At 42.9% G+C, this 26907-nt stretch overlaps 1 protein-coding gene and 1 long non-coding RNA gene across 4 annotated transcripts in view; both read left to right on the forward strand.

Moving 5' to 3' along the window:
• C12H2orf42 (chromosome 12 C2orf42 homolog) overlaps positions 1-9487 on the forward strand; it is a 38324-nt gene extending 28837 nt beyond the window's left edge. For all 3 annotated transcript variants that reach the window (XM_058551022.1, XM_058551024.1, XM_058551023.1), the window contains exons 9-10: positions 243-405; positions 8164-9487. In XM_058551022.1, coding sequence (XP_058407005.1) covers positions 243-405; positions 8164-8372 — 372 coding nt within the window. In that variant the 3' untranslated portion in view covers positions 8373-9487. The remainder of the gene's footprint in view (positions 1-242; positions 406-8163) is intronic.
• Positions 9488-13089: 3602 nt separating this feature from the next.
• LOC131411872 (uncharacterized) lies at positions 13090-26562 on the forward strand. Its single transcript, XR_009221656.1, has 3 exons — positions 13090-13712; positions 18145-18232; positions 26371-26562. It is a non-coding gene; the product is annotated as an uncharacterized LOC131411872 (long non-coding RNA).
• The last annotated feature ends 345 nt before the right edge of the window (positions 26563-26907 follow it).

Consider the following 26907-nt stretch of genomic DNA (forward strand, 5'->3'; position numbering starts at 1 on the left):
TTCAGTCTGGTTTGGCTGGGGTTCAAATTCAAGTTATAGAGAAAAAGGAAAGCCAGGAATGATATATGGGAGAAAAGGCAGATTTGTTGACACAATTTACTTGAAAGTACAAGGGGAAGTTTTAATTAATGTGAGTGTACTTAACAAGAAAGAATGAGTAAAAGATCTGTTGTCATCCAAATGTTTGTCTGCTTTGAAAGTTTTTCCTGTCTCACCTTTCTTGGTATTGTCTCCATGCCCAGATGCCCTTGGAAATCACCCGGAGTTTTATCCAGAACCGGGATGGGACTTATGAGCTGTTCAAATGCCCTAAAGTAGAAGTAGAGAGCATAGCAGAAACCTATGGTCGTATAGAAAAGCAACCAGTGCTGCGACCCTTGGAACTGAAAACTTTTCTCAAAGTTGGTAAGTCAGTCAGTGGTTTCAATAGCACATCTTCCTCTGAGGGTCAGCTGTGTGCACTACACTGTCCTAGACTTTGGATCTCGACCTTAAACAGAGAAGACACATTCATTCATCTTGTAAAGGCAGTCATGGGATAAGGTGTTTTGTTTCATTTGAGCCAGAGCTTTTAAAATAAAATTACAGAAGTAATCCATGTTCATTATACAGAAATCATAGATTTGGGCCGGCCCCGTGGCTTAGCGGTTAAGTGCATGTGCTCCGCTGCTGGTGGCCCGGGTTCGGATCCCGGGCACGCACCGACGCACCGCTTCTCCGGCCATGCTGAGGCCACGTCCCACATACAGCAACTAGAAGGATGTGCAACTATGACATACAACTATCTACTGGGGCTTTGGGGAAAAATAAATAAATAAATAAAATCTTCAAAAAAAAGAAATCATAGATTTCATTATAGAGCATAAAAGAGAAAAATAAAAACCACCCATAATCCCACCCACCATAGACGACATCACCATTAAGATTTTGGTGTATACCCTGTCAGACTCTTTTCCATGCATGAAAAGAGTTTCCAAAACATGAGATCATACCTCAGCTGCTTTTTTCTTTTCTTTTCTTTTTTTTTGTGAGGAAGATCAGCTCTGAGCTAACATCTATGCCAATCCTCCTGTTTTTGCTGAGGAAGACTGGCCCTGAGCTAACATCCGGGCCCATCTTCTTCCACTTTATGTGGGAGGCCGCTGCAGCATGGCCTGACAAGCGGTGCATCGGTGCGTGCCCGGGATCCGAACCCAGGCCACCAGCAGCGGAGCTGAGCAGAGCGCGTGCACTTAACCTCTACCCCACGGGGCCGGCCCCTCGGCTGCTTTTTTCACTTAAAAATATATCATGGGGGCCGGCCCCGTGGCTTGGCAGTTCGGTGCGCGCGCTCCGCTGCTGGTGGCCCGGGTTCGGATCCCGGGCGCGCACCGAGGCACTGCTTCTCCGGCCATGCTGAGGCCGCGTCCCACATACAGCAACTAGAAGGATGTCCAGCTGTGACATACAACTATCTACTGGGGCTTTGGGGGAAAATAAATAAATAAATAAATGGCAAAGGAGTTTAAAAAAATATATATATATATATATCATGAACAGCTTTCCATATCTATCTTCAACATTATTCTTTAACTTTTTTTATTACAATAAAACATACATAATATAAAATTTACCACTTTAACCATTTTTAAGTGTTCAGTTCTCTCGCATTAAGTACATTCACATTGTTGTGCAACCATCACCACCATCCATCTCCAGAATTTTTTCATCTTCCTCAACTGAAACTGTACCCATTAAACACTAACTCCCCACTCCTGCCTCCCCCCAACCCCTGGCAACCACCCTCCTACTTTCTGTCTCTATGAATTTGACTACCCTGGGTATCTCATGTAAGTAGAATCATTCAGTATTTGTCCTTTTGTGTCTAGCTTATTTCACTTAGCATAATGTCTTCAAGGTTCATCCATGTTGTAGCATGTGTCAGAATTTCTTTCTTTTTTAAGGCTGAATAATATTCCATTATATGTATATACTACTTTTTGTTTATCCATTCATCTGTCGATGGACACTGGGTTGCTTCTACCTTTTGGCTATTGTGAATACAACATTCTTAACAACTACAGAAAATTCATTCATTAAGGTAACTCTAATCAATCCTCAATTTAAGTTATTTCAAACTTTTTGCTGTTATAAACAATGCTTCCTTTTAGAATTAACGTCTTTTTACATAAACCTTTTATTTATTTTTATTTTTCATTTTTTATTTTTCTGAGGAAGATTGGCCCTGAGCTAACATCTGTTGCCAATCTTCCTCTTTCTGCTTGAGGAAGATTCGCCCTGAGCTAACATTGGTGCCTGTCTGCCTCTATTTTGTATGTGGGTTGCTGCCACAGCATGGCCCCTGATGAGTGGTGTAGGTCCATGCCTGGGAACCGATCCTGGGCTGCCAAAGTGGAGTGCGCTGAACTTAACCACTAGGCCACAGTGCTGGCCCTAGATAAACCTTTTATATCCTTAATTATTTCCTAACTTATTTAGGATATTCTTTGGGATAAATTCTTAAAAGTGAAATTGCAGGGCCAAAGATTAGGTACATTTTTAGGGCTTTTGATTGTTTTTGTCGCATTGCTGTCCAGAAAGATTGTAATATTTGTACAGTTTACTCCTGCCAGCCATGTATGAAAGAGTTTGTTTTTTTAATCTTTGTGGATTTGATAGGCAAAAAATGTTATCTCACTCTTTTAATTTGCATTACCCTCAACATTAATGAGAATAAACTTTTCATATTAGTCCTTTGTATTTGATGAATTGCTTTTTTTGGTCTGTTTTTAACTGGGGTATTTATGTAATAATTTAATAATAATAACAACTATAACAAGTAGCACTTAATCAGCACCTACTCTGTGCCAGCTATTATTTTAAGTACTTTACAAGCATTAATTCATTTAATGCTCATCAACCCACTGAGAGGTCGATTCTGTGATCCCCATTTACAGATGAATAAACTGAGGTGAAGATAGGTGCAGTCACCTGCCCAGAGTTACACAGCTAGTAAGTGGTGGAGCTAGTCTTCAACCCCAGGCAGTTTTGGACTCCAGAGCCTGCACTCCTAGCCATCTGATGCTCACCTGTCTTTCTACTGACTAGACTATAAGCTCTTCCAGGGCAGTGAACTATGTCACTCTTGTTTATCACTGTACCCCAAGATAGCACAGTGCCTGGTCCATAGCAGGCACTCAGTAAAGACTTGTTGAATGAAGAATGAATGAATACCAGCCATAATTTTAATTACCTTGGCTTTGTGATCCATCTAGTGGGTCCCCTTCATTTCTCTAATTGTGTACTTAGAATCTTCTAGGAGAAATTTAGAATTTATAACTATTTTGTCAAATTCTTGTGAGTATATCCCTACATATATTTTTTGCTGCTCTTGTGAATAAGATGTTTATCATGTTTCTAACTTGTTATTGCCAATGTATGGAAAGCTCTTGATTTTGGTATACTTATTATCAAATTGGCCCCCCTAATGAGCTCCTAGTAGTGATAAGAGTTGTTTCCCTCTGGTTTCTGGGAAATCAATTATATCACCTGAAAAATAATGATAATTTTGTTTCCTATCAAATGTTTATATCTTATTGTTTTTTTCTTGTTAAATTACCTATGATTTCAAGAGCAACAATGTAAAGCTAGCAGGAAAGCAAGCAGCCACAATTATCATTTTATTTTATTTTATTTTATTTTTAAAAGATTTTTTTATTTTTTTCCCCCCAAAGCCCCAGTAGATAGTTGTATGTCATAGCTGCACATCCTTCTAGTTGCTGTATGTGGGACGCGGCCTCAGCATGGCCGGGGAAGCGGTGCATAGGTGGGCGCCCGGGATCCGAACCCGGGCCACCAGCAGCGGAGCGCGCGCACTTACCCGCTAAGCCACGGGGCCAGCTCAACACAATTATCATTTTAGATTATAGTAAAAACTCCTCCAGTGTACCATTTTCCAACTTTGTCTTAAAAAAGAGATAGTGATAAGTATTCTGTGAAAAAAGCATTGCACAGTCAAATAAGTTTGAGAAATGCTACATATCGTATTTGATTCTAAGACCCCCTTGATTGTAAGATGCTTTGTCAATTTAGTAATGACTTTTTTGAGAAGAAAAGAAACTTTGCCATATGCAAACTGCCCTGGCTGTAAGATACACTCACATCTCAGAAAGTGTTACAATTGAAGTAGGGAGGCAGTAGGGAGTAGTGTCTTAGAATATAATTTCTCTCTCTCAGAAATTCATCACATACATTTGCATATTAAAAAGATCCTGAAATAAGGGCCAGCCCTGTGGCGTAGTGGTTAAGTTCTCGAGCTCAGCTTTGGTGGCCTGGGGTTCTCGGGTTTGGATCCCGGGCACGGACCTACACAAGCTCATCAAACCATGCTGTGGCAGCATTCCATATATAAAATATAGGAAGATGAGCACAGATGTTAGCTCAGGGCCAATCTTCCTCAGCAAAAAAAAAAAGATCCTGAAATAAAAACACGTGTTGAACTTTATCTAACCTAAGATTTCCCAAATTTATTTGACCAGTGAACACTTTTCAGGGGAATACCATTAGCATTTCATAGAATATTTTTCTGGGAAAAGCTGCTCTATGTTTCACTATTAAATAATGAACTATTGGTTATTGATTTCAGATAAATTTTTTTATTATTGTAACAACATATCATATTCTTAGTTTATTAAGTACTTTTATTTGGAACTAGTATTGCATTTTTTGAAATGCCTTTCTGCCATCTTTTGAGGTTTGTCTTTTGACCCAAGTACAATGAATTGTATTAATTAATTACTAATACTGAAGTAATCTTGCATTTCTGGAATAAATCGTACTTGGTCTTTTTTCTTTTAATATATATATAGATTCTATTTGCTAATATTTTATTTAGGATTTTTTATTATTTATTCATAAGTGATAACTGCCTACAGGTTCTTTTTTGGAAGCTATCATTTTTGGGTTTTGGTAATAGATTTTAGAAAGCTTTGGATCTAATTAAATAGCCTAGGAAATATCTGTTTCTTGAATGTTTACAAGAATTTATTCTCTGGACCTAACCTTTTCTTGCAGGTAGTGCTCTAAAAACTCGTTCAGTTTCTTCTGATTTACATTTGTATTCATGGTTTCTATCTTTTCTTGAGTCAATTTTGATCATTCATGTTTTTTCCAAAATTCATCTATCTTCATCCAAAATTTAAATTGTGTACATTTTAATAATTTTTGGTATAGACAGTATTCACATAACTTTTTTGGGGGGGCGGTGAGGACGATTAGCCCTGAGCTAACATCTGTTGCCCATCTTCCTCTTTTTGCTGAGGAAGATTGGCCCTGAGCTAACATCTGTGCCCATCTTCCTCTACTTTATATGTGGGATGCCTGCCACAGCATGGCTTGATAAGCAGTGTGTACGTCCACACCCGGGATCCAAACCTGCAAACCCCAGGCTGCTGAAGCAGAGTGCGTGAACTTAACCACTATGCCACTGGGCTGGCCCCATAATCACATAACTTTTAAAATCTATTCTAAGTCTACAGTTATACACTCCACCAAAATTTTGTCTATTTTATGGTCTTTTTCAAAGAACTGGCTCTTGTATTTATCTATCAGTTGTTCTAAGTTTCTGTTTTAAACTGTTTTCTGCTTTTGTCTGTAATAATTTCTCCTAACTCTTTAAAAATTTTTTCTAACATTTTCTTGGAATTATTTTATTTTTATAGCTTTTAAAATGGAATTCTCGGTTAATTTTTTAAATTCATGTTTGATAATAGGAGCATTTAAGGTTCCTACTATTGTTAATATCTAAATAGTGTATAATTATAGTTTAGTTTCTCCATGTCCCCAGTGCTTTATATTTAAAATTTCCAGTTGGTTGAGGCTTTTGATTTTTATACTCTTAGGTCTCAATTTCTATTTATTTTTTTTATTTTTTGAGGAAGCTTGGCCCTCAGCTAACATCTGTTGCCAATCTTCCTCTTTTTCCTTTTTTTCTCCCCAAAGCCCCAGCACATAGTTGTGTATCATAGTTGTAGATTTGTAGCTCTTCTGTATGGGACACTGCCTCAGCATGGCTTGATGATCCGTGAGTAGGTCCGAGCCCAGGATCCGAACTGGCGAACCCCAGGCCACCGAAGCAGAACATGTGAACTTTTTTTTTTTATTTATTTTTCCCCCAAAGCCCCAGTAGATAGTTGTCTGTCATAGCTGCACATCCTTCTAGTTGCTGTATGTGGGACGCGGCCTCAGCATGGCCGGAGACGCGGTACGTCGGTGCGCGCCCGGGATCCGAACCTGGGCCGCCAGCAGCGGAGCACGCGCACCTAACCGCTAAGGCACAGGGCCGGCCCCAGAACGTGTGAACTTAACCACTGTGCCACTGGGCCGGCACCGTTAGGTCTCAATTTCTAGTTTTATTATTTTGAGGTCAGAAGATATGCAGTTTCAATTTCTATTTTTTTAGGAATTTAAAAATACTTTCTCACTAATCGAATGTATGATATGAATTTGTGCTAGCAAAGATGTTATTATATATCCAATATAAAGTCTTATATAGCTTTAAAATGAACCATATTATTTTATTTGTCTTCTGTATCTTCATTTATTATCTCTTTTACCTGCCAAAGAGAGCGTGATACAATTTCCTACTACAATTTTGTTTCTCTAAATGTCTTCTTATGTTTCAAAGTCTTTAAGTATTGTAATGCAGTGTATTTGGTACATCAGAGTTATTGACAGATGTCATTGTAAATTATGTTGTCTTAGTCCATTTGGGCTGCTACAACAGAATACCATAAACCGAGTGGCTTATAAACAACAGAAATTTATTTCTCATAGTTCTGGACGCTGGAAGTTCAAGATCAAAGCACTGGCAGATTCACTGTCTGGTGAGGGCCTGCTTCCTGGCTCCTAGTCGGCAGTGGGCAGTCTTTTCACTGTGTCCTCACGTGACAGAAAGGGCAAGGGAGGTCTCTTGTGTCTCTTTTATAAGGGCACTCATCTCATTCATCAGGGCTCTGCCCTCATGACCTAATCATCTCCCAAAGGCCCCACCTCCAAATACCATCACACTGGGGATTCGGTTTTCAATTTATGAATTTTGAGAGGATACAAACATTCAGTCGATAGCAATACTTTATCAGTGTAAAAATAACTTTTGCCCTAAATTCTTCTTTGTGTAATATTACAACAGTGACATCAGCTTTCTTTTGTTTTTCATTTTTCTGATATGTTTGCCATCATTTTACTTTTACCTTTTTTTGCGACTTTGTTTTAGTTGAATCTCTTATCAACATTATATAGTCGGTTTTGATTTTTCTCCAATTTTAATATTTTCCCTTTATTTTTATTGTAATTGATATAGTTGGTCTTCTTTTTGGTTTTGTTTTTTGCTAAATGGACTATGTTTTCTGTGCTTAATTGTCTCCATAGTTTTGATTACCATATTCTTATTTTTCATTCTGCTAGTGTTTTATATTTTTTCAAAAGCATTCTTTAACCTGAGTTTTTCATGTTTGAATCTTTGCTCCTCTGGAATGTATTTTGATGTAAGGTATGAGGTAAGATTCTGACACCTTTTATTTTTTTCCAGATAATTTTCTGGTTGATGCACATCATTTATCATAAGAAACACTTCCTGGTATTTCTTTTACTAATTGTAAATACCACCTTTACCTTAGGCTAAATTCCTGTTCTATTTGTGTCCATTTTGAATCTTTCTGTTATGTTCTTTTAATCTGTCTAGACGTGCCAATACCACACTCTTTTGGTTATTATGGATTTGTAATGTTTTAGAACCATATAGCTTTTAATTTTCTTTCTTTCTGGTTTCCTTGAAACTTGACCTTTTCTTGCTAGTCTCCCTTTTAATCTCAACCAGCTGTCTTTTCCTCTCAGTCTGGGCTCTCCTTATGATTCTTTTGGCCCTATTTTCATAAAGGCTGGGTCTTATTTTATTCGAGGATGCCAGACAATTCCTGAAATTTTCTTTTGGATAGATACAGCAGTAATCGCTTTTCCCTTCCCTTGATTCTTTTTGTTGTTTTTCCTTTTTTTTTTTCTCAAATAGTTTTTCTGTTAACTTCTTTTCCTTTTCTTTTTTTACTCCTGAACAGAGTAAGATCTGTCCAGGCTCAAATTTTGGAATTGTACTAATCAGTGTTCCTTTTTTTTTTTTTTTGTCTTCAGGCAACACTTCCCCAGATCAAAAGGAGCCAACACCGTTCATCATCGAATGGATCCCAGATATCCTTCCCCAATCCAAGATTGGCGAGCTGCGGATCAAGTTTGAGTATGGTCACCACCGGAACGGGCATGTGGCAGACTACCAAGACCAGCGGCCGCCCCTGGAACAGCCCTTAGAACTGGCCCCTCTGACCACCATCACCTTCCCTTGAGGCAAAACATAGGAGTCTTTTGCTGCTAAATTTGCACATCCCCACCCCTTGACAACTTTAAATACCAGTTAGGCACTTAGATGGCCCTGTTCCTTAGTGAACTGCTCTTAGCTAAGATGCAATTTCCCAACGCATTCAACTGGATTCTGTTGAAGAAAAACTCTTGTAAATAGCCTTTTTGGTGCTGCTGTGTATAGTCTTCATTAGAAATTGGGTGGTATTTCTGGCTAGTTTTTAAAGGAACAAAAAGAAAACCAGCTCACTTTCCTTCTTAAAGGACTCACCTTTACAGTTCATTTCAACTTTTTTCTAATTCTCTAAGAAGTTAGCAGCACTCTGCCTTATACCAACAGTGTTGGAAAGTTAATGATACTCTGGTTAGGGCAGAATGTTGAGGACCATCCTGGCAGAGTTCCAGTGATGCCCTTTTATTCTGTTCCCAAATAGAGCACAGTGTCACTAGTTTTTCCAAATTATATCTCATGTGGCCTGATTACAAAATTATAAACCTTTTGGGAGATTTAGGTGATAGTGAAATAGGAAAAAGAGGTCCAGGTGTCAAGGGAATATTGACATTTCAAACTAATGCTTTAATAGCTTGTTCACTTGATATTTATTTCCTTCTTTATTCTCCAAAACGTTTAACAGCTGGTAAAATTCAATTCCTATTTCTAAGTTCATTGATCACAGGATGGAGATAATGAAAGACACAGAAGTGGAAGCCTGTCTTGAAGGAGAAAAGAAGGAACATTTCCTATATGCCTACTATGTGCCAGGCACTTGCATTTGCATTTTCACTTAATCGTTTTTCTCATTTAATCCTCATTACTCTTTGAGTTTAGGCATTACACCTTCTTTTATAAAATTAAAGAAATAGCCTCCCTGAGGTTAAGTATATTGCTGGAAACAGCATTAAAAATAATGTTTCCTTTTACTCCAAAGTGCATGTTCTTTCTACTTTATCATGTTGCTTTGATATAAATTCCTTAGAATTCAGTGTCCTTGGGAAGACAGGAAAAATCCATATGAAGCAGGCTCAAGTAATAAAAACGCAACTCTAACCACCTCAGGCAAAAATGGGAATGAATGACTGGTTCATGGACAACCATCCAGGCATGGAGCTGGGGTGTGGCCAGGCCTCAGGACTCCTGGGGCCAAGGTCCCTCTGACCGCACTCTGCCTCTCTTGGGGCTTCACTCACTCTCAGCACAGAACAACTCCTGGTTGGAATTCTGGCTCCTGATGTGCCTGAAAGTATGACTTCCTCTTCCACTCTAGGGCTCGACTGACTGCACTACTCTACTCCTAAGCAAGGCTCTGATTGGCCTAATTTGGGGGGCGGGGTGAGCATTTTTGGTAAAAGGGGAGCTGTGTCCCTACAAGAGGGGGATGGGTGGGCAAATTAAATGTTGTCTATCCTGTACGATTGAGGGGCTGGGTGGTGTGGAGAGCTCCCAAGTGCTTCAGACAGTGGGGGAAATCCTTGAGGAGAATCCAGCAAGATCCACAGAGACCTTAGAACTTACACTGGACTTTAAAGGAGAGCAAGGGTTTGGATAGGTATGGAGAAGAGGAGAAATTAAAACTAGGTGAGGCAGAGAGCTTGCCTGAAAAGCAAGAACACCCAAGGAAACACAGTGGTTGGCCCATTTTGAGAGATCCTTCAACTTGAGTAATTTGAGGACATCAGTCACAGCTCTTTGACCAAGACAAACCTGTGAATGACAGGCAAATGCCTGGGTCTAACAGTACTTGACTAGAACCACAGGGGCACAGGGGCCAGAAGAACCATAGGGGCCATAAAACACATGGCTGGGGCAAATGATCCACCCAAAGAGGCCCCCACTCAAGGGCTTGAACCCAGGACCACCCCAGCCCACCATTGCAGCCCATCAGAAACTGGAATGGGGTTTGGAGTTACACTGACCCTTTTTTCTAATTCGACACCCTCTCTACCAGGTCAAGCATGGGCCTAGGAGTACCACTAGGACCACTGCATCTGCTCCCAGTGTCCAGACACCTCTGTGACACCATCAGCATTGACCTCATTGCACTCACCCCACACTACCAGAGTGGTGCTAGATGCTCCCACCAGAACAGCACTCTTCAAACCCTGCACCGACCTGCCTCCCCACCTATACACGCTCCCATCTGTACTATCCATTGCACACCTCCTCCATTAGTCACTGGAATCTCCCATCTCTAAGGGCTGCCCAGCTGCTGCCTTTCCAGAGTGCAACCACCATTTGTATTCTGGCGTGAACAGCTCAAAACCCTCCATGTCCACAAAGCCTCCTACCTAGTTCAGAGACTGATCGTCCTCAGACTGAGTGTATTAATGGGTAGAGGGATGCCACCTTAAGTCCTCCTCCAGGCAACATGCCTGGGCCCCTAACATCCTGGGCATCATGAGACAATTTGCTACTCCTCCACCCAGAACTCTTTGGTTCTAACCTCTCATGTCCCTGCCTCTACCAGAACTGCTGTCATCTCAACAGCTTGCTAGTATTTAGAGGAGTGATAGGCCACTTGCAGACCTCCAGAAAATATGACTCCAAGAACCACCCACCTAAGTGAAGTCTGTAGGCCTGCCACCTGGCTTTCTCAAGGTACCAGATGTCCTCAGCCTTCAGGTCCAGCAATTCCCAGTCATGTAAGTCCACCCCATCTATCACTGATTTTTGTTACATCCAGTCTGCCAATAACCTGCCCTCCCCTCCAGCCCACATGTGCATATATGTACACACACATCACACACACTCCAGCCCCCAGCCCTCATCACCTACAGAATGCAACCTGTGTATGTCATCTAAGAGACACTGTTCTGTCAGTGTCTGTTTCTCCCATGTCAAAAAGAGCCCAGAACTTGCCCTCCACTAAAAGAACTCAGAGAAATCCCACTCTACCTGCTGAAGGTGAGGGAACAGGCAGGGGCTGCCTCCTCCACTCCTTTGAATGAATTGAACCCTCTCAAGCACAAGTCACAGACAACACAGAAAGATCAGCCACGGAGAACCATTGTGTCTATTTTTTTGTGAATTTTCCCAAGATGGATCTACTTACCCCCTCAACCTATTTCTCTTTTCTTTTTATCTCCCCGAGTCTGATTTCCTGGTTTTCTTCCTTTGCGTCTTGTGTTATTTTCTGACACTCCTTATTTGATTCTCTTTTTAAACCTTTACAGACCTTGCTCCTTGTCTGCCTGCCCTCCCACCATCCAGCTCTGTAAACTCCCTTTTCCTTTCTACCATCTCACCTGCCTCACCAAAGGAGCAGGATGACTTGTTTTACAAGTGTTTTCAAGTGCATAAGAATCACCCAGGAGTCTATTTAGAATGCATATTATGATTCAGAAGTTCTAGGGTGAGGTCTAATACTCTGCATTTCTATCATCAAGCTGAATGCAAAAAGTGCTGGACTGCAGAGACGCTGCTGGACTCCAAACCGCACTTGGAGTAGCAAGACTTAGTGCCTGACCTAGTACTGTGACTCCCACCTTTCACTGCCACTAAAGGGAGAAGGCAGTGCTGGAGGTCGGTGACGCTCAGCAACTAGTGGCCCTTGCATATAGCTAGGGCACTAGCTAGCATGTAGTTAGGTGTACGGCAGCATGTTAGTCGGAGCTGCTTTATGGCACTATCCCACGAAGTTGCTCCAATTGATGGAGGCACCAGCCCTTCTCCTTAGAACTAGTTCCAACTTGACAGAGAAGCAGAAAGTGGGTCTGTAATCAACTACATTTCCTGCTGTTTTCCTCCCTTCTCCCCAGCAGCAATTTTTCATTGTCCTCCCCACACCCACCATCTTAAGTACGGTTCAGATTTTAAGGCCTGGGTTCAAACCCCAACTCTGCCACCCGCTTACTAACCGTGCCACCTTGGGCAAGTTCTTTAACCCTCTGAGCCCCAGTTTCCTCATCTGGATGATGAGCCTAGTAAATAAGATACCGTGTGTGAAAGCTCATCGAATACTAGCCGTTGCACCTTCGCCTATTGTTTGCACTTCTCCCTTCCTCGTCTACCCTGTTTTTCTAGCTTAGCCTCAGGCTCGCTCCACCAGTGCTTTGTCCCTCCTTAAGAATTTTTGTACGTACTTAATACCATGTTACAGCAAGATCACAATTGTTACAGCAAGATCACAATTTTGTTTACTATAAAAGAACGGCTAGAAGTAAACGTGAAAGGGAAGGGAGCTGGTATTCAATTTCTTCGTATCTTTTTCCCCCAAATTTTCAAACGAACAATATTACTTTACTAAACTCAAAAAAAAGGCAAGATTATAACCTTACAGGAACAGGCATAAAAATTAAGCTTTCACACTCTACTGAAAGGAGGAGGAATAGAAAGAAAGACGCCGGGGCGACACGGCCAGGGGCCAGTCACGCGGCTGCCCCTCACCTCCGCGCGATGACGTCAGTCACGTTCTCCTCCCGCCCGCGCCGTTGCGGCCCGTTTGGCGGCTCTTTCTTCCACCAGGCGGCGCCGCAGAACGTTCTGTTGCCGTCGCCTCCTGCGCAGTCGCACTGCCCGTCCACCACCCTCCCGACACGTCACCACCTTCGCGTCTTTTCTGGAGAGCGCGGGAAGGCGAGTGCTGGAGGGTGGTGACGTTACCGGGGTTCCCCGCGTGGCTCGCGGGGGCGGGGCCGGGGACGTGGCGCGGGGGGGGGGGGGTGTGTGAGAGGGGACGGGAGAGGGAGGGATGTGACGCCGAGCGCAGGCCCCGCTGGGGCTGACCGGGCCGCGCCCTCCTCGTGACCCACTGTGGGGCCGAGCCCCGGCCACACCGCTGGCCGAGATGCGGGAAAGGTGCTGACGAGGCGGGCTCGGGCGGGGAGGGGCGCCGGGCCCTGCGCGAGGCTTTCCCGAGGTTGCTAGCCGGCCGGGCGGCCCCCAGGCGTCCCGAACGCCGTCGGGTCCGCTTTTAGGCCGGCCGCCGACTTCCTGGCGCCCTGGGCGGCCGCGCCCTCGTGCTGGCGGGACCGAGCCTGGACTCCGGCCCCCGGGTCCTCCGGGGCAGCGGGGTGGCCTCGGGGCACGTGGGGCCGGGCCGCGCCCGCAGCTCCAGACCGCGCGGCTCTGCGGGGAAGGAGCAGCCGCGCCCCCGGGCCCGGGCCCTCCCCGCCCCGCCTCCCCGGTGTGGGCCAACCCTCAGCGGGCTGCTCCGGCCAGGTGGGGAAAGAAGGAGCGTGGGCTTTGGAAGGAGACCTGGATTTGAATCCTGGCCTGCCACTTCCGTTGCCTTGAGCAATTTGAGTCATTCAGTATCTCTGACTGTCGGATTTTCCTGTAAAATACAGATAGTAGCATCCACTTCACAGACTTAGTAGTCTAGCACATGGTAGGTGGTCAGTCAAAATATAAAAATTCCTTTTCCACCTTTCCTCACCGGGTGCTTTAGAGCTAGTTTGCAAGGGCATTAATCCCTGGGTGGTCTTTAAAAGGCTTTATATGGTTCCGTGTACTGGTTCTTAACTCACAGAACCTTCCCTTAGTATGAGCCTCATAGCCTGCCAAGTGGCTTTGGAAGAAAATGGTGGCACACGGCTTGTATGTGACCTGATGAGTTGAACCTGGGGCCTGATCAAATTTAGGGCGGGGTGGTTTCTCTGGGCCTCAGCACCTGTGAAACTACTTAACTGAGAGACCACAGAATTCCCTGCTGAGAGCCCTGTCTCTGCCTTGGGGCGCCATTCACTTGTTTTTCTCCTCGTGCTGCCCCTTCCAGAATTTTTCACCTCATATTATATTGCTATGGTCAAGTCATCTTTCCTGAGATGGCCTGAGCCCTGGAGACAAGATAGCCTCCAGGAGCTCATATGAGGCTGGTCTGACAGAGTAGACAGAGTACAAGACTATCTCCTGGAAGGAAGAAAACTAATGTATCCTGAAGTGCTTATTTAGCATGCGTCAGGGACTGTATTAGCCTTTTCAAACAAGCTATCATTTCATTTGATTCCCACAACCGGTCCTGTGAGCTAGGTGGAATTATCATGCCTTTATATAGAGGCGGAAACTGTGGTTCAGGAGGTTAAATAACCGGCCTCGCATCTTAAAGCAAGGCTATGGTAGAGCTAGTGCTCTTGGAGGCCGTACTAAGGTTCTGTAGCAGGGTGCTGGCAAGAAAGAGGCACTACCTAGTCAGCCTTTCTCTAGCGTATGAGATGCTCAGGACCATCCTGGAGGGGGCGAGTGAAGGCAGACATGTGGGCTTCCCCTCCATGTCCCCACCCTCTTGGTCACCCCGGCCATTTGTATGAAGGCAAAACCAGGTTAGAGGATGGATCAAGAGCAGCATTTGAGGCTCAAGAAGCCCCAAAAGACAGAAAAGGGGTAACCTCTCCCCCTCATTACCTTGGTCACAGATGGGTTAATGCAAGGACTCCTGTGTATCAGACTTGGGCCTTTTTTTTAGCACCATCTGGCAGAAGCCACCTCTCCTTGCACCTGCTGCTCTACTCTACAAACCATTGCTCACTTGCCAGTCAGCAGTGCAAAAGGCAGAAATGTGGTGCCTGTAATTTGGATTTGATGTACCTCATGGATGGCTGTGTTCTCTGTATTACGTTGTGAGAATGGCAGCTCATACCCACTGCTGAGTTGTATGTGGAACTGCAGGAGACAAGAGAAAGGCAACAAAGGCAGAAGTCCCTTCTCCATTTTCATTTTTTTAAGTCTTGACCTTAGCTAGAGCCTACTATTCTAGCTAGAGCTAGAATAGAGAAATTCCCAGGATAAGGCAAACGAATAAGGGCCCAGGTATTTTGGAGTAGTTCCTCAAAACCCAGGGCTTTGTAGGTAAATACTCCTTGGTTTTGAAGAAGGCAAATAGCTTCTGTGTTTCCGATTGAGAGAGCAGATGAACCTAGTTGACCAAGGGCCATTTTAATTGGAGAGTAAGGTTTTCTTCCTCTTTGCTGCCAAAGCAGTCCTTCCTGCTCTGAATCATACTAATATACTTGAAACCTACAAGGCCCAAGCCTTCAAGTACTTAGAGTCTAATTGGAGAAATGTCTTCTGTTTTGTCAATACAGCCTGTGTACCTAAGTGACAGGAAATGTTTGCCTTCAGACCAGTAAAATCCACATGTAATGGATGATTAGCCATCCATGAAAGTAAACCCAGAAATTATCTGTAAATTTGTTGCCTAAAAGTTTGAGGACACCCCAAACACTGATCAGATGTCTGGGAGCAGTCTCAAGAAGGAAGTGCTGGAAAGAGGCTGTAATTTCTGTTAAGTCTAATCAATTGTGTTATAAAGCGGTTTGGAGAACTGAGCAGAAGGGGTTTGGCCATCCTCTGAAGTGTAGAAGTAAGCCCTGGCACTGCCTAAGAAAGGGCAGGTCTTGACTAAGGGGACTTCAGCTCCATGATTTCTGTGTAGCTGGGAAGATGGGCTGTGCCCTAAAGGAGAGACGTGACTTTAGATTGGTTTCTTTTGTTCTAAGTTGATATTTACCAAGCAATCTTTAGCCCGTGAGGAAAAGATCAGCCAGTTGGGCCAATTCAAGCATTCCAGTCCACTAGAACGTTCACTATTCTTTGATGTGAATCGGTACATCGGCATTTGGTTTGTATGTTCTCCAGCCTCGGTGTGAACTTGGTTAATAGGTGTTTGAGAGATGGGTCCCATCAGAGTGGGCCAGCCTGAAAGTGTAAGGCCCAGATCTACGTCCTTGTTTAAATTCACCAAGATAAGCTCCGCCTAGTGTGGACCTGTGGGAAAGGGGGTAGGAGGAAGGGAAGCAGGGGCAGGAAGCCAGCTTTGCCAAAATACTACCCTTGTCTTATTGTTGACCTTCCTGTTGCAATCACGTTCAGGAAAGTTATATTATCGGCACAAGGCAAAAAGTGCTAAATTCTAGATGAGTGATACAGGCGTTGAGTGCTGTGGATTCAGAGGAAGGTGAGATTGCTGTGGGAGGTTAAAGGATGGTGCCACAGAGGAAGTGGATAGGACTTGCCAAATGGATACGATTTCAGTAGGTGATGTTGGATGGGGAGGAAATACCCACTGCCACTTCAGTGAGGTTCCCCTCTAGAGCTGATGTAAAATATGTGGTCATCTGATCTCTTAGCTGTTAAACCAAAGAAAAACGTTGTGGCAGGAGAGGGTGTGATAGGCCCCAGAGAAAAGGAAGGAAAACTCAACTATTCATTCAACAATCTGTTTATTCAACATTTATTGAGTATCCACTACGTGCCAGCCACTGAGCTGGGTCCTGGAGATACAGAAATGAACAAAACAAACAAAAGCTCTACCTTCAAAAAGTTTATATTCTAGTGAGAAGAGAGAGAGAGAGCCTATGAAAGGAAGGAAGGAAAAAAGAGAGGGAAGAGGGAGAGAGGAAGGAAGGACTATATAGTATGTCAGATGTGCTCTGAAGAAAATTAAAACCCCGTGGTTTAAGTTCGGTGTGCTCCACTTTGGCGGCCTGGCTTTGCAGGTTCAGATCCCAGGTGCAGACCTGCTCCACTCACCAGCCACGCTGTGGAGGTGTCCCACATACCAAAAAAAAAAAGGTAGAGGAAGATTGGCACAGATGTTAGCTGAGGGCGAATCTTCCTCAGCAAAAAAAAAAAAAAAAAAAAAGAGGGGTGCAGAGGTAGGAGGATATGCTAAGGTGTTTTCCCTCCAAATTTTAAATGAATTATGTACAAGTCAATATGAAGGTAAAAGTACACACAGTTTTTGCTGTGAGTTGGAGGAGCTGACCAGGTTGTGACCCAGAAGATAAAATTTGTCTGTGAATATGACTCACTGCCTGGGGAAAAACAAGCCAAAGATCTCTGAATGGAGCATTTGCTTCTGAAAGCCAGAAAAGCTAGGTGAAATGATAGAAGAAAACGGAATTGTACCCTAGATCCCTAAAAATTATAAACACTGTGGTTCTAAGAAAATAAGTATTGACCTGGTGAGATGTGATAGAGCTAAGCAGGGAAGGGGAAAGAGCTAAAGAAGCACCTTCTCAGCTCCTTTTCCTGTCCAGGAGGTGGGGCCTGGGGAGGGGGAGGAAGTCAGGCCTTGAGGTGGGTGGCGGTGGAATCTGCCGAGTCCACGTGTTTCCTCAGGAGGTTCCCTATTGACAGATGCAGGCACGAGGCTAAAGATAGTGAAGTTGAGAGAAGGATCTCAACCTGCCCACGTTGTGCTCCACGGCACTATTTTCTGAACCAAGAGTTTCAGAACTATAGAGTTTATCGTACTCCTTTTTGATGCCAGAAAGGAAATTGGGTCACAAAAATATTGGCATTCTGAATACATTTTGATGGCTTATGAGCATAATAGGACAGAATAGTAGAAAGAAGTAGAAGTTTGTGGTTGAGGAGGGAAAGATCAAATGTGGGACAGTACGAATATGAGTGTTAACAGTACCCACTGGAACAAGGCTGAGAGATGTGTAACAGGTCCTTAAAGATCTGTGCTAACCTGCAAGATCTCTGGGTGAGTGGTCACCTATATTCTCTTTGAAGCTGGGGAAATGGGTGTGGAGCTATACAACAGAAAAAGGAGTAGGGCTGGTAGATGAACTTGGCTTAGTAACTTACATTCCTGGCTTTACCTGCTCCCTCCCCCTCTCCCTCTGTTAATGATAAGATTGAGGGAAATTAAAAGGGCTTCCTAATAGAAAGAGGTGGGGGAGGGGTCTTGTGTTCTTGGCTGTCTCTGCTGCTCTCTAGCTCTGTCCTTGGGCAAGTGTCTCTATCTCTTGGAGTTCTACCTTCGTCTTCTGCACAAGAAGGACTTGAATTGATCTCTATTGGTCTTTCAGGCTTAGACATTCCATAAAGAAAAAAAGATGGGGGCCTCTTCACCTGTGATCCAACCTGTTCATATGGAAGGAGGTTGGTCTCTTAAAGGTAATTAGGTGTCATCCTTTTCTAAATGGTGTTTTCACTTTTTGCTTCTTCTGCACAGAAGAGACAATAGGTATAAGCACAAGAGAAGTTCTATGGTGACCTGAGAAGTGGCATCTTGCCCAGATATAGTAATGAGCAGTGGAGACCACCAGCTTTATTGTCTGAGTCTGTGGTTTTGAAGAATCTGGAGGTTGACCAGTACTTTCTGCATGTCGTCAGCAGTGCCCATGAGAAATCATAAAAGTATCCATACTCTTTGACCTAAAAATGGCAGCCACCTCTCTCCTGTACAATGTGCTGATCCTATGCCCACCCACTTCTCTTCACTCCAACTGGCACTACCTTAGTTCAGCCCATCATCATGTCACTCCTGGATCACTGCAGGTGCTTACCTGGTCTTCCTATCTCTGCTCTCACCCTCTTCAGTTCTCCCCCTGTATGCCTATCTCCTATGCAAACATGGTCATCTTACTCCCCTTCTTAAAACTCTTCCGAGGCTCCTTCAGATGTTTATTGGCAACTGATACGTATCTGTCACTGAGCCCCGTGGGGGACAAAACAAACATAAGACACAGCCCTTGCCTTAGCATGACAACTAGAGCTTTGATGACCTGCTTCTGATTTCCTCATCCATCCTTATCTCTTCCGTCTCTCACCCTTTATTCTCCATAACACTGAACCATGTAAAGCTCTGACTGCGCCATGTTTTCTCTCTCTCCTCTGTACCTTTGTGCATGTTGGTCCCACTGCCTGAACGTTCTTTTTCCTTCCCCCACTTTCCCTGGCTAATTCCTACTTACTCTCCAGATGTTTAACTTGGGCATCACAGTCTTTGGTTACTCTTCCCTAACTCACTATGTGCCACCATACTTGAAACAAGGCAGGACATATAGCAACAAGAGCTGTCGCACTCTGTGCAGACATCCATCATAGTGTCTTACTGTAACTGTTGGTTTTCTTGGCTCTCCGCCATTAGACTGTGAACTTCTTAAAGACAGGGAACTGAGTCTTATTCACCTTTGCATTTCCAGCACCTAGCATAGTGCTTGAAACCTCAGAGGTGCTCTATAAATGTTTATTGAATGAGTAAATTAATGAATGGATGAGCCCTCTGTCTGATCCTGAGCTTAGCATGACAAGCTTGGAGAACAGGGCCCTGGCCCACACCCTCCTTTTAATGGATCCTCTTTCATCCTGTGGTTCCCCTGAGAAGACAGCTTATACTGTTCAATGTATAGCCTTATGCTGTTTTGCTGAAATGAACTGCTTATACTGTTCAATGCCAGGTGGCAAAGCCCCTGGGCATTGGGGAACTCACAGGTGATCATCAGAATCACAAGCAAAATGGGGCCTGCCAGTTGATGCAGTAAAGCTTGTACATCTTTATGACAAATTTGGTCCAAGGGTGTTTGTTTGAGACAGGATCCTGTCTGCTTAGAATTTGTGCATGGAACCTTCCCCAGGCCCCCATGTTCCCATGTTCCTCTTCACTTGGAAGTCATTAATGAGAATGGGTGATTTTCATACCTGCTTTTGAGCTTTCCTTTGCAAGCTGACATAGTTTTGAGATTCTCAAGGACATGATCTGGCAGTTTCCCATCTGTCGTTATGTTATATTTTTCGGTGACAGAACTGTGTTTTAAGCCAGGATGTCCTGACAGGAAACCTGAGTAACATAATGCTCCTTCTTCCGGCTAGTGTGTTTTGTGTGGATATGTGGAAACCACAACGGTGCAGTAGCTTCTTGCTGCTGCTTACAGTCTGTGGTGTTCATTATCCTCAGCCTGGCTGGGGTTTTCCTCTGAGAATAAGCCGGTACGGAATGAATGTTGTGGTATCATTCCTGGTGATGCTGTACGTGTGTAATAGGGATGGGCATGCAGTCTCCATGGGGCCTTCTCCTCTGTGTTCCCAGCAAATTTAACAACACTCAATGGCAGTGTTCTAGCCCAGAATTCTCAGGGGAAGTATATGGTCTGGTTATAGACACCTGAATCCCTACCGAGCTCGTCGTTGCTGAGAATGACTTGTTTTTACACACACATTTGATTTGAGCAAAACCTTTCACTGAACACACCTGGCATACATCTCAAATTTCCTGCACATTAGCCAAGGAATTCTGGCTAATGAAAGCTGAAAGCTATGACACTGTTATGACTAAATTAACACCCCGAAAGGTTAGTGAATCTTACATGGATTACATTACCTAGAGTTTGAACTCTGGCTGTGATCTTTGGAATGTACAAGCTGTTTCCCCAAACCTTAAAAAAGGGAGAAGAGGGAGAAACCCGTTCCTATAAATCATATTTCTGACACGCAGCTAGCCATGAAAATGTCCACTACTCAGTGATATAGTTAATACCTTGAAAATGGATTTAAAGAACAAAACGAATGAGTCCAGACACGTTTATGAGCTGAAGGTGTCCTAATAGCGTTGTTAGGTATTGGGGGCAGGAGCTGGGTCTCATGTTTGTTTCTGTCCCCAGCATAGGGCCTCAGACAGCCATGGATACATATTAGGTGTCGATTAACAGTCACTGAATTACTAAATGGAAATTTACTGGGCCTCTCTGCACTGCTAGACTCCACGCACAAATAGACCTGCCCCCTGAGATTCTTAGCAAGAGTGGCTCTTTTATGAGAGCTGTCACTCCAAGTTGATTATATGGACAAAGTGAAACCAAGGGATTGTGTTTTAAAACTAAACACATTTACTCTGCTAAATTTTACAACTGGGATGTTCTACTTTGGGTTGGGAGTTGAACAAAATGACCTCTAACCTGAGGTTTGTAAGTTTAGGAAAATACAGATTTTTTTTTTTTTTTTTTTTAAGACACTGAGATGAACCCAGCAGGCAGGCTGGCAGGAAGTCAGACTACCGTCCTTGCCTGAGAGAATGACACAGGCCAAAGGAGAGAAGGAAAACAACAAGGCAGCCAGAGTTAGTAAGGCATTTTGCAAAGGTTTACAGAGCTTTCCAGGTTTTTCTGGAAAAAGGAAGAAAAGAAAGAGAGTAAAGGGCAAGAAGAGGATTGGTTAACAGCTGGCTTCAGAAATGCTGACGGGTGGATTTGCCTACTGGTTTTGTTTTTCTAAGTCAGGGATAGGGAAAGAGGGTGTGCTTGGCCTGGCACTGCTTTGTTGGCAGGGCAGTCTTCCCTCGTCTGTGCTGACTCTGTTGTTAGAGCCTCCCAAGGAGTCCGGAGGCCTGCTGCCCTGCATGTCTCACTGAAAAGGGGGATGCAGACTGCTCTCCAAGGATGTCAGAGGCCTGTGGAAGAGTGGAAAGGACAGGAGTTTTATTTTGTTTTGCTTTTATTTTTTTATTTTTTTGTGAGGAAGATCAGCCCTGAGCTAACATCCATGCTAATCCTCCTCTTTTTGCTGAGGAAGACCGGCTCTGAGCTAACATCTATTGCCAATCCTCCTCCTTTTTTTTTTGCCCCCAAAGCCCCAGTAGATAGTTGTATGTCATAGTTGCACATCCTTCTTAGTTGCTGTATGTGGGACGCGGCCTCAGCATGGCCGGAGAAGCGGTGCGTCGGTGCGCGCCGGGGAGCCGAACCCCGGGCCGCTAGTAGCGGAGTGCGCGTATTTAACCGCTAAGCTACGGGGCCGGCCCTGTTTTGCTTTTAAAATGTTTATATATATTTACTTTTTGAATAGGTAATTCATAAGTTCATAATTTACATGATTCAAAACTAAAAAAGTATGAAAAGGTATATAGTGAAAAGTCCCTCTCCTGTTCCTGTGCCCCATCTGCCCACTTCCCCCACCCCAAATCATTACCCTGCTATTAGGTTTTTGTTTATCCATCTAACGTTGTTTTTATGCATATACAAGCTAAAACAAATATATACTTTACCTCATTTTAACATAAATGGTGCCATGCTATACACACCTGTACCTTGTTTTTGTCCCCCCCCCCACTTAACACTATATCTTGGAGATATTTCCTTGTCAGTATTAGATAGAGCATTCTCATTTTTATTTTTATGGTGGCAGAGTTTTACAGTGTAGGGATATACTGTAATTTAACTGGTTCCCACCAAGGGACAGTTAGGTGGTTTCCAGTCTTTTGGTATTACAGATGAGGGCATAGACTTTAAAGACAGATGTGCCTCAAATCCTCTACTAGACAATTGACTTTAGGCCTTCATTGCCTCATTTGTAAAATGGAGATTATTTTATATTTATATTACCTGCCCTATAACATTGCTGTGAAAGATTAAATAATATTAAAAAACTTGAGAGATAATAGATGCTCAGTGAAAACAATATACTTTGTAACTAGGGATATTAGAATTTATTTATTTATTTATTTTTAATGAGGAAGATCAGCCTTGAGCTAACATCCAATGCCAATCCTCCTCTTTTTGCTGAGGAGGGTTGTCCCTGGGCTAACATCTGTGCCCATCTTCCTCTACTTTATATGGGACGCCACCACAGCATGGCTTGACAAGTAGTGCGTGGGTCTGCGCCCAGATCTGAACCTGCGAACCCCAGGCCGCCAAAGCAGAGCTCGAGAACTTAACCACTACACCACCAGGCCGGCCCCTAGAATTTATTCTTGAAAAACAAGATAGGGCCGGCCCCGTGGCTTAGCAGTTGGGTGCACGCGCTCTGCTACTGGCGGCCCGGGTTCAGATCCCGGGTGCGCCCCGACGCACCGCTTCTCCGGCCATGCTGAGGCCGCATCCCACATACAGCAACTAGACGGATGTGCAACTATGACATACAACTATCTACTGGGGCTTTGGGGAGAAAAAAAGGAGGAGGATTGGCAATAGATGTTAGCTCAGAGCCAGTCTTCCTCAGCAAAAAGAGGAGGATTAGCATGGATGTTAGCTCAGGGCTGATCTTCCTCACAAACACACACACAAAAAAAGAAAAAGAAGATACTTTGTTCCCACTGAAATAGAGCAATCATATAAATTTAAATACATTTTATTATTTTTTGAGAATAAATACATGTTTATTGTTTTCCAGATCATCAAAAAGAAGAAAATATAAATTACCTATAATCTTACCATCCAAAAAAATTACTGCTAAGTTTCAATCTACGTCTTTCTAGTTATTTCTTTAAGCAAATGTGCATATAATATAAAATTCTAAATGGAATGGTACTGTACATGCTATTTTGTAACCTACCTTCTTCAGTTAACAGTGCATTGTGATCATCTCTCCATGTTATAAAATATTTTTCTCATTGTTTTAGATGATTTCATAGTATTTCATCTTATGGATATAAAACAATTTATTAACAAATCTCTCTGGGTAGACATTTTTATATATAAATATTTAATCTCCCTGGAATTAATTTTGATACATGGTATGAGGTAAGTAATCTAAATTAATTTTTTTGCAAATGGTTAGTTAGCAACTTGCCCAACATCCTTTGTGGAATAAGCCATCCTTACCAATCTGAAATGCTATCTTAATCATATTCTAAATCCTTATATACATATACAGTCATGCATCACTTAACAACAGGGATACATTCTTTTTTTCTTTTTTCTTTTTTTTGTGAGGAAGATCAGCCCTGAGTTAACATCCGCTGGCAATCCTCCTCTTTTTGCTGAGGAAGATTGTCCCTGGGCTAACATCAGTGCCCATCTTCCTCTACTTTATATGGCACGCCACCACAGCGTGGCTTGACAAGCGGTGCATTGGTGTGCGCCGGGATCCGAACCTGTGAACCCTCGGCCCACCGAAGCGGAGCTCGAATACTTAACCATTGCACCACCGGGCCAGCCCAGGGATACATTCTGAGAAATGCATTGTTAGGTGATTTTGTTGTTGTGTGAACATCATAGAGTGTACTTACACAAACCTAGAGGATATAGCCTACTACGCACCTAAGCTCTATGGTACTAATCTTATGGGACCACCATCAGAACACAGTCCATTGTTGATCAAAATGTCGTTATGCAGTACATGACTGTAGAGAGATTTGATTTTAGACTTTATTCTGTGGATTAGCTTCTCTATTCTTTCTTTCTTTCTTGCATTTTATTTTTATTTATTTATTTATTTTTTTCCCCCAAAGCCCCAGTAGATAGTTGTATGTCATAGCTGCACATCCTTCTAGTTGCTGTATGTGGGACGCGGCCTCAGCATGGCCAGAGAAGCGGTGCGTCGGTGCGCGCCCGGGATCCGAACCCGGGCCGCCAGTAGCGGAGCGCGCGCACTTAACCGCTCAGCCACAGGGCCAGCCCTCTATTCTTATATAGTAATCACAGTTTCATTAAAATACATTTAAATATTTAGTGGTACAAGTTCTTCATTTTAGTTCTTTTTTTCAAGAATATCTTGGCCATTCTTATGTTCTTTTAGAATTTTAGAATAATTTTGCCAAATTTAGAAAAATGCATTTGGAATGAAAATTGAATTGTATTTAATTTATACATCCCTTTGGGGATGTATTAGTTTCCTATGGCTCCTGTAACAAGTACCACAAACTTGATGGCTTAAAACAACAGAAATTTATTCTTTCACAGTTCTGGAAGCCCGAAGTCTGAAATGAGTGTCACTGGGCCAAAATCAAGGTGTCAGCAGTGCTACACTTCATCTGAGGGCTCTTGGGGAGAATCCATTCATTGCCTCTTCTAGTTTCTGGTGGCTGCTCGCATTCCTTGACTTTTGGCTGCATCATTCCAACCTCCATGGTCACATTATCCCCTCCTCTTCTGTGTGTGTCACATCTCCCTCTGCTTCTCTGTTGTGAGGGCACCTGTGATGGCAGTCAGGGCCCATTTAGATAATCCAGGATAATTCTCTTATCTCAAAATCTTTAACTTAATTACATCTACAAGGACTCTTTTTCCAAATAAGGTAACATTTTTAGGTTTCAGAGATTAGGACATGGATATCTTTTGTAGGGCCATTTTTCAGCCTAGTACAGGGAAAATTTGACATCTTTATATAGTTGTGATATTGTGATTTATAATAAGAAATATATATTTGGTCTTTGTCCCATTTCTGGCACAGAGCTCCTAAAACCCCTGGAATTTTCTAAGTGATAAGAGTGATAAAGGTGTCTTGATATTCATAACAAATCTCTTTCAACCACATCTGAGTTTCTGTTATTGAGATGACTTTTGGGAATCACCTAAGGATGGAGGCTGGTTGCCAGGGGAACCAACTATATCATTGGAGGGTTGGAACTCTCAGTCCCACTCCTCCGACCTCTGGGGATTGGAGGTTGAATCAGTCATCAATGGCCAATGATTCATGCTTATGTACTGAAGCTCAAAAAAACCCAAAAAGATAGGATTTGAAGAGCTTGGTTAGTGAACCAAAATGCATCCAGGAGCCAGGAGGGTGGCGCACCCCAAACCCCATGAGGACAGCAGCTCCTGTGTTCCAGACTCTTCCTAACTTCACCCTATGTATCTCTTCATCTGGCTGTCATTCCTATCCTTTAATATCCTTTGTAATAAACCAGTAATCTAGTAAGTAAACTATTTTCCTGAGTTCTGTGAGCTGCTCTAGCAAATTAATCGAACCTGAGGAGGGGGTCATGGGAACCTCCAGTTTATAACCAGTTGGTTAGAAGCATAGATAACAACCTGGACTTGCAATTGGCATCTGAAGTGGGGGCAGTCTTGTGGAACTGAGCCCTTAACCTGTGGGATCTGATGCTATCTCCAGGTAGATAGTGTCAGAATTGAGTTAATTTATAGGACACCCAGTCACTGTCCACTGAGAATTGGAGAATTGCTTGGCAGTGTTGAAAAACACACACTCACACACACATACATTGTGATAACATTTAGTTTTTCCATGCAAATCATAATATTTCTCTAGTTAATTCTCTTAGGTAAAGTTTGGTAGTTTTCTTCACAGAACCTCTGCATGTTTCTGATATGAGTTTTTCTACCATTATATTTTCCAGCTGTATGTTATTGGCATATACAAAAATCTATCATTTTGTGTGTATTTATTTTGTAATTGTTATATTCATAATTATGAATTTGCCTATTGGTGCTGGTGGTATTTCAGAAAATTTTCTTGTGTTTTTAGGTGAAGTAGCATATCATCTGCAAATATTGATAACTTTTATCTTCTTTCAAATATCTAGAGCTACATGAAAATACCAATGCGTAAAGATACATGCACCCCTGTGTTCATTGCAGCATTATTCACAATAGCCAAGACTTGGAAGCAACCTAAGTGCCCATCAAGGGACGAATGGATGAAGAAGATGTGGTATATATGCACAATGGAATAATACTCAGCCATAAGAAACGATGAAATCCAGCCATTTGTGACAACATGGATGGACATTGAGGATATTAGGCTAAGTGAATTAAGTCAGAAGGAGAAGGTCAAACAGCATATGATCTCACTCATAAGTAGAAGATAAAAACAACAATAAACAAACACAGAGACACAGAGATTGGATTGGTGGTTACCAGAGGGGAAGGGGAGAGGGAGGAGGATGAAAGGGATGATTAGGCACATGTGTGTGGTGATGGATTGTCATTAGTCTTTGGGTGGTGAACAGGATGTAATCTATGCAGAAATAGAAGTATAATGATGTACACCTGAAATTTATACAATGTTATAAACCAGTGTTACCACAAAAAAAAAAGCTTAGAAATAAATTCCAACCAAAATAAATAAAAATTAAAAACTCATAAGACATGAAAAAAAAAATCTAGAACTCATTT

This window comes from Diceros bicornis, chromosome 12, assembly GCF_020826845.1.
Source record: "Diceros bicornis minor isolate mBicDic1 chromosome 12, mDicBic1.mat.cur, whole genome shotgun sequence".
Taxonomy (NCBI): domain Eukaryota; kingdom Metazoa; phylum Chordata; class Mammalia; order Perissodactyla; family Rhinocerotidae; genus Diceros; species Diceros bicornis.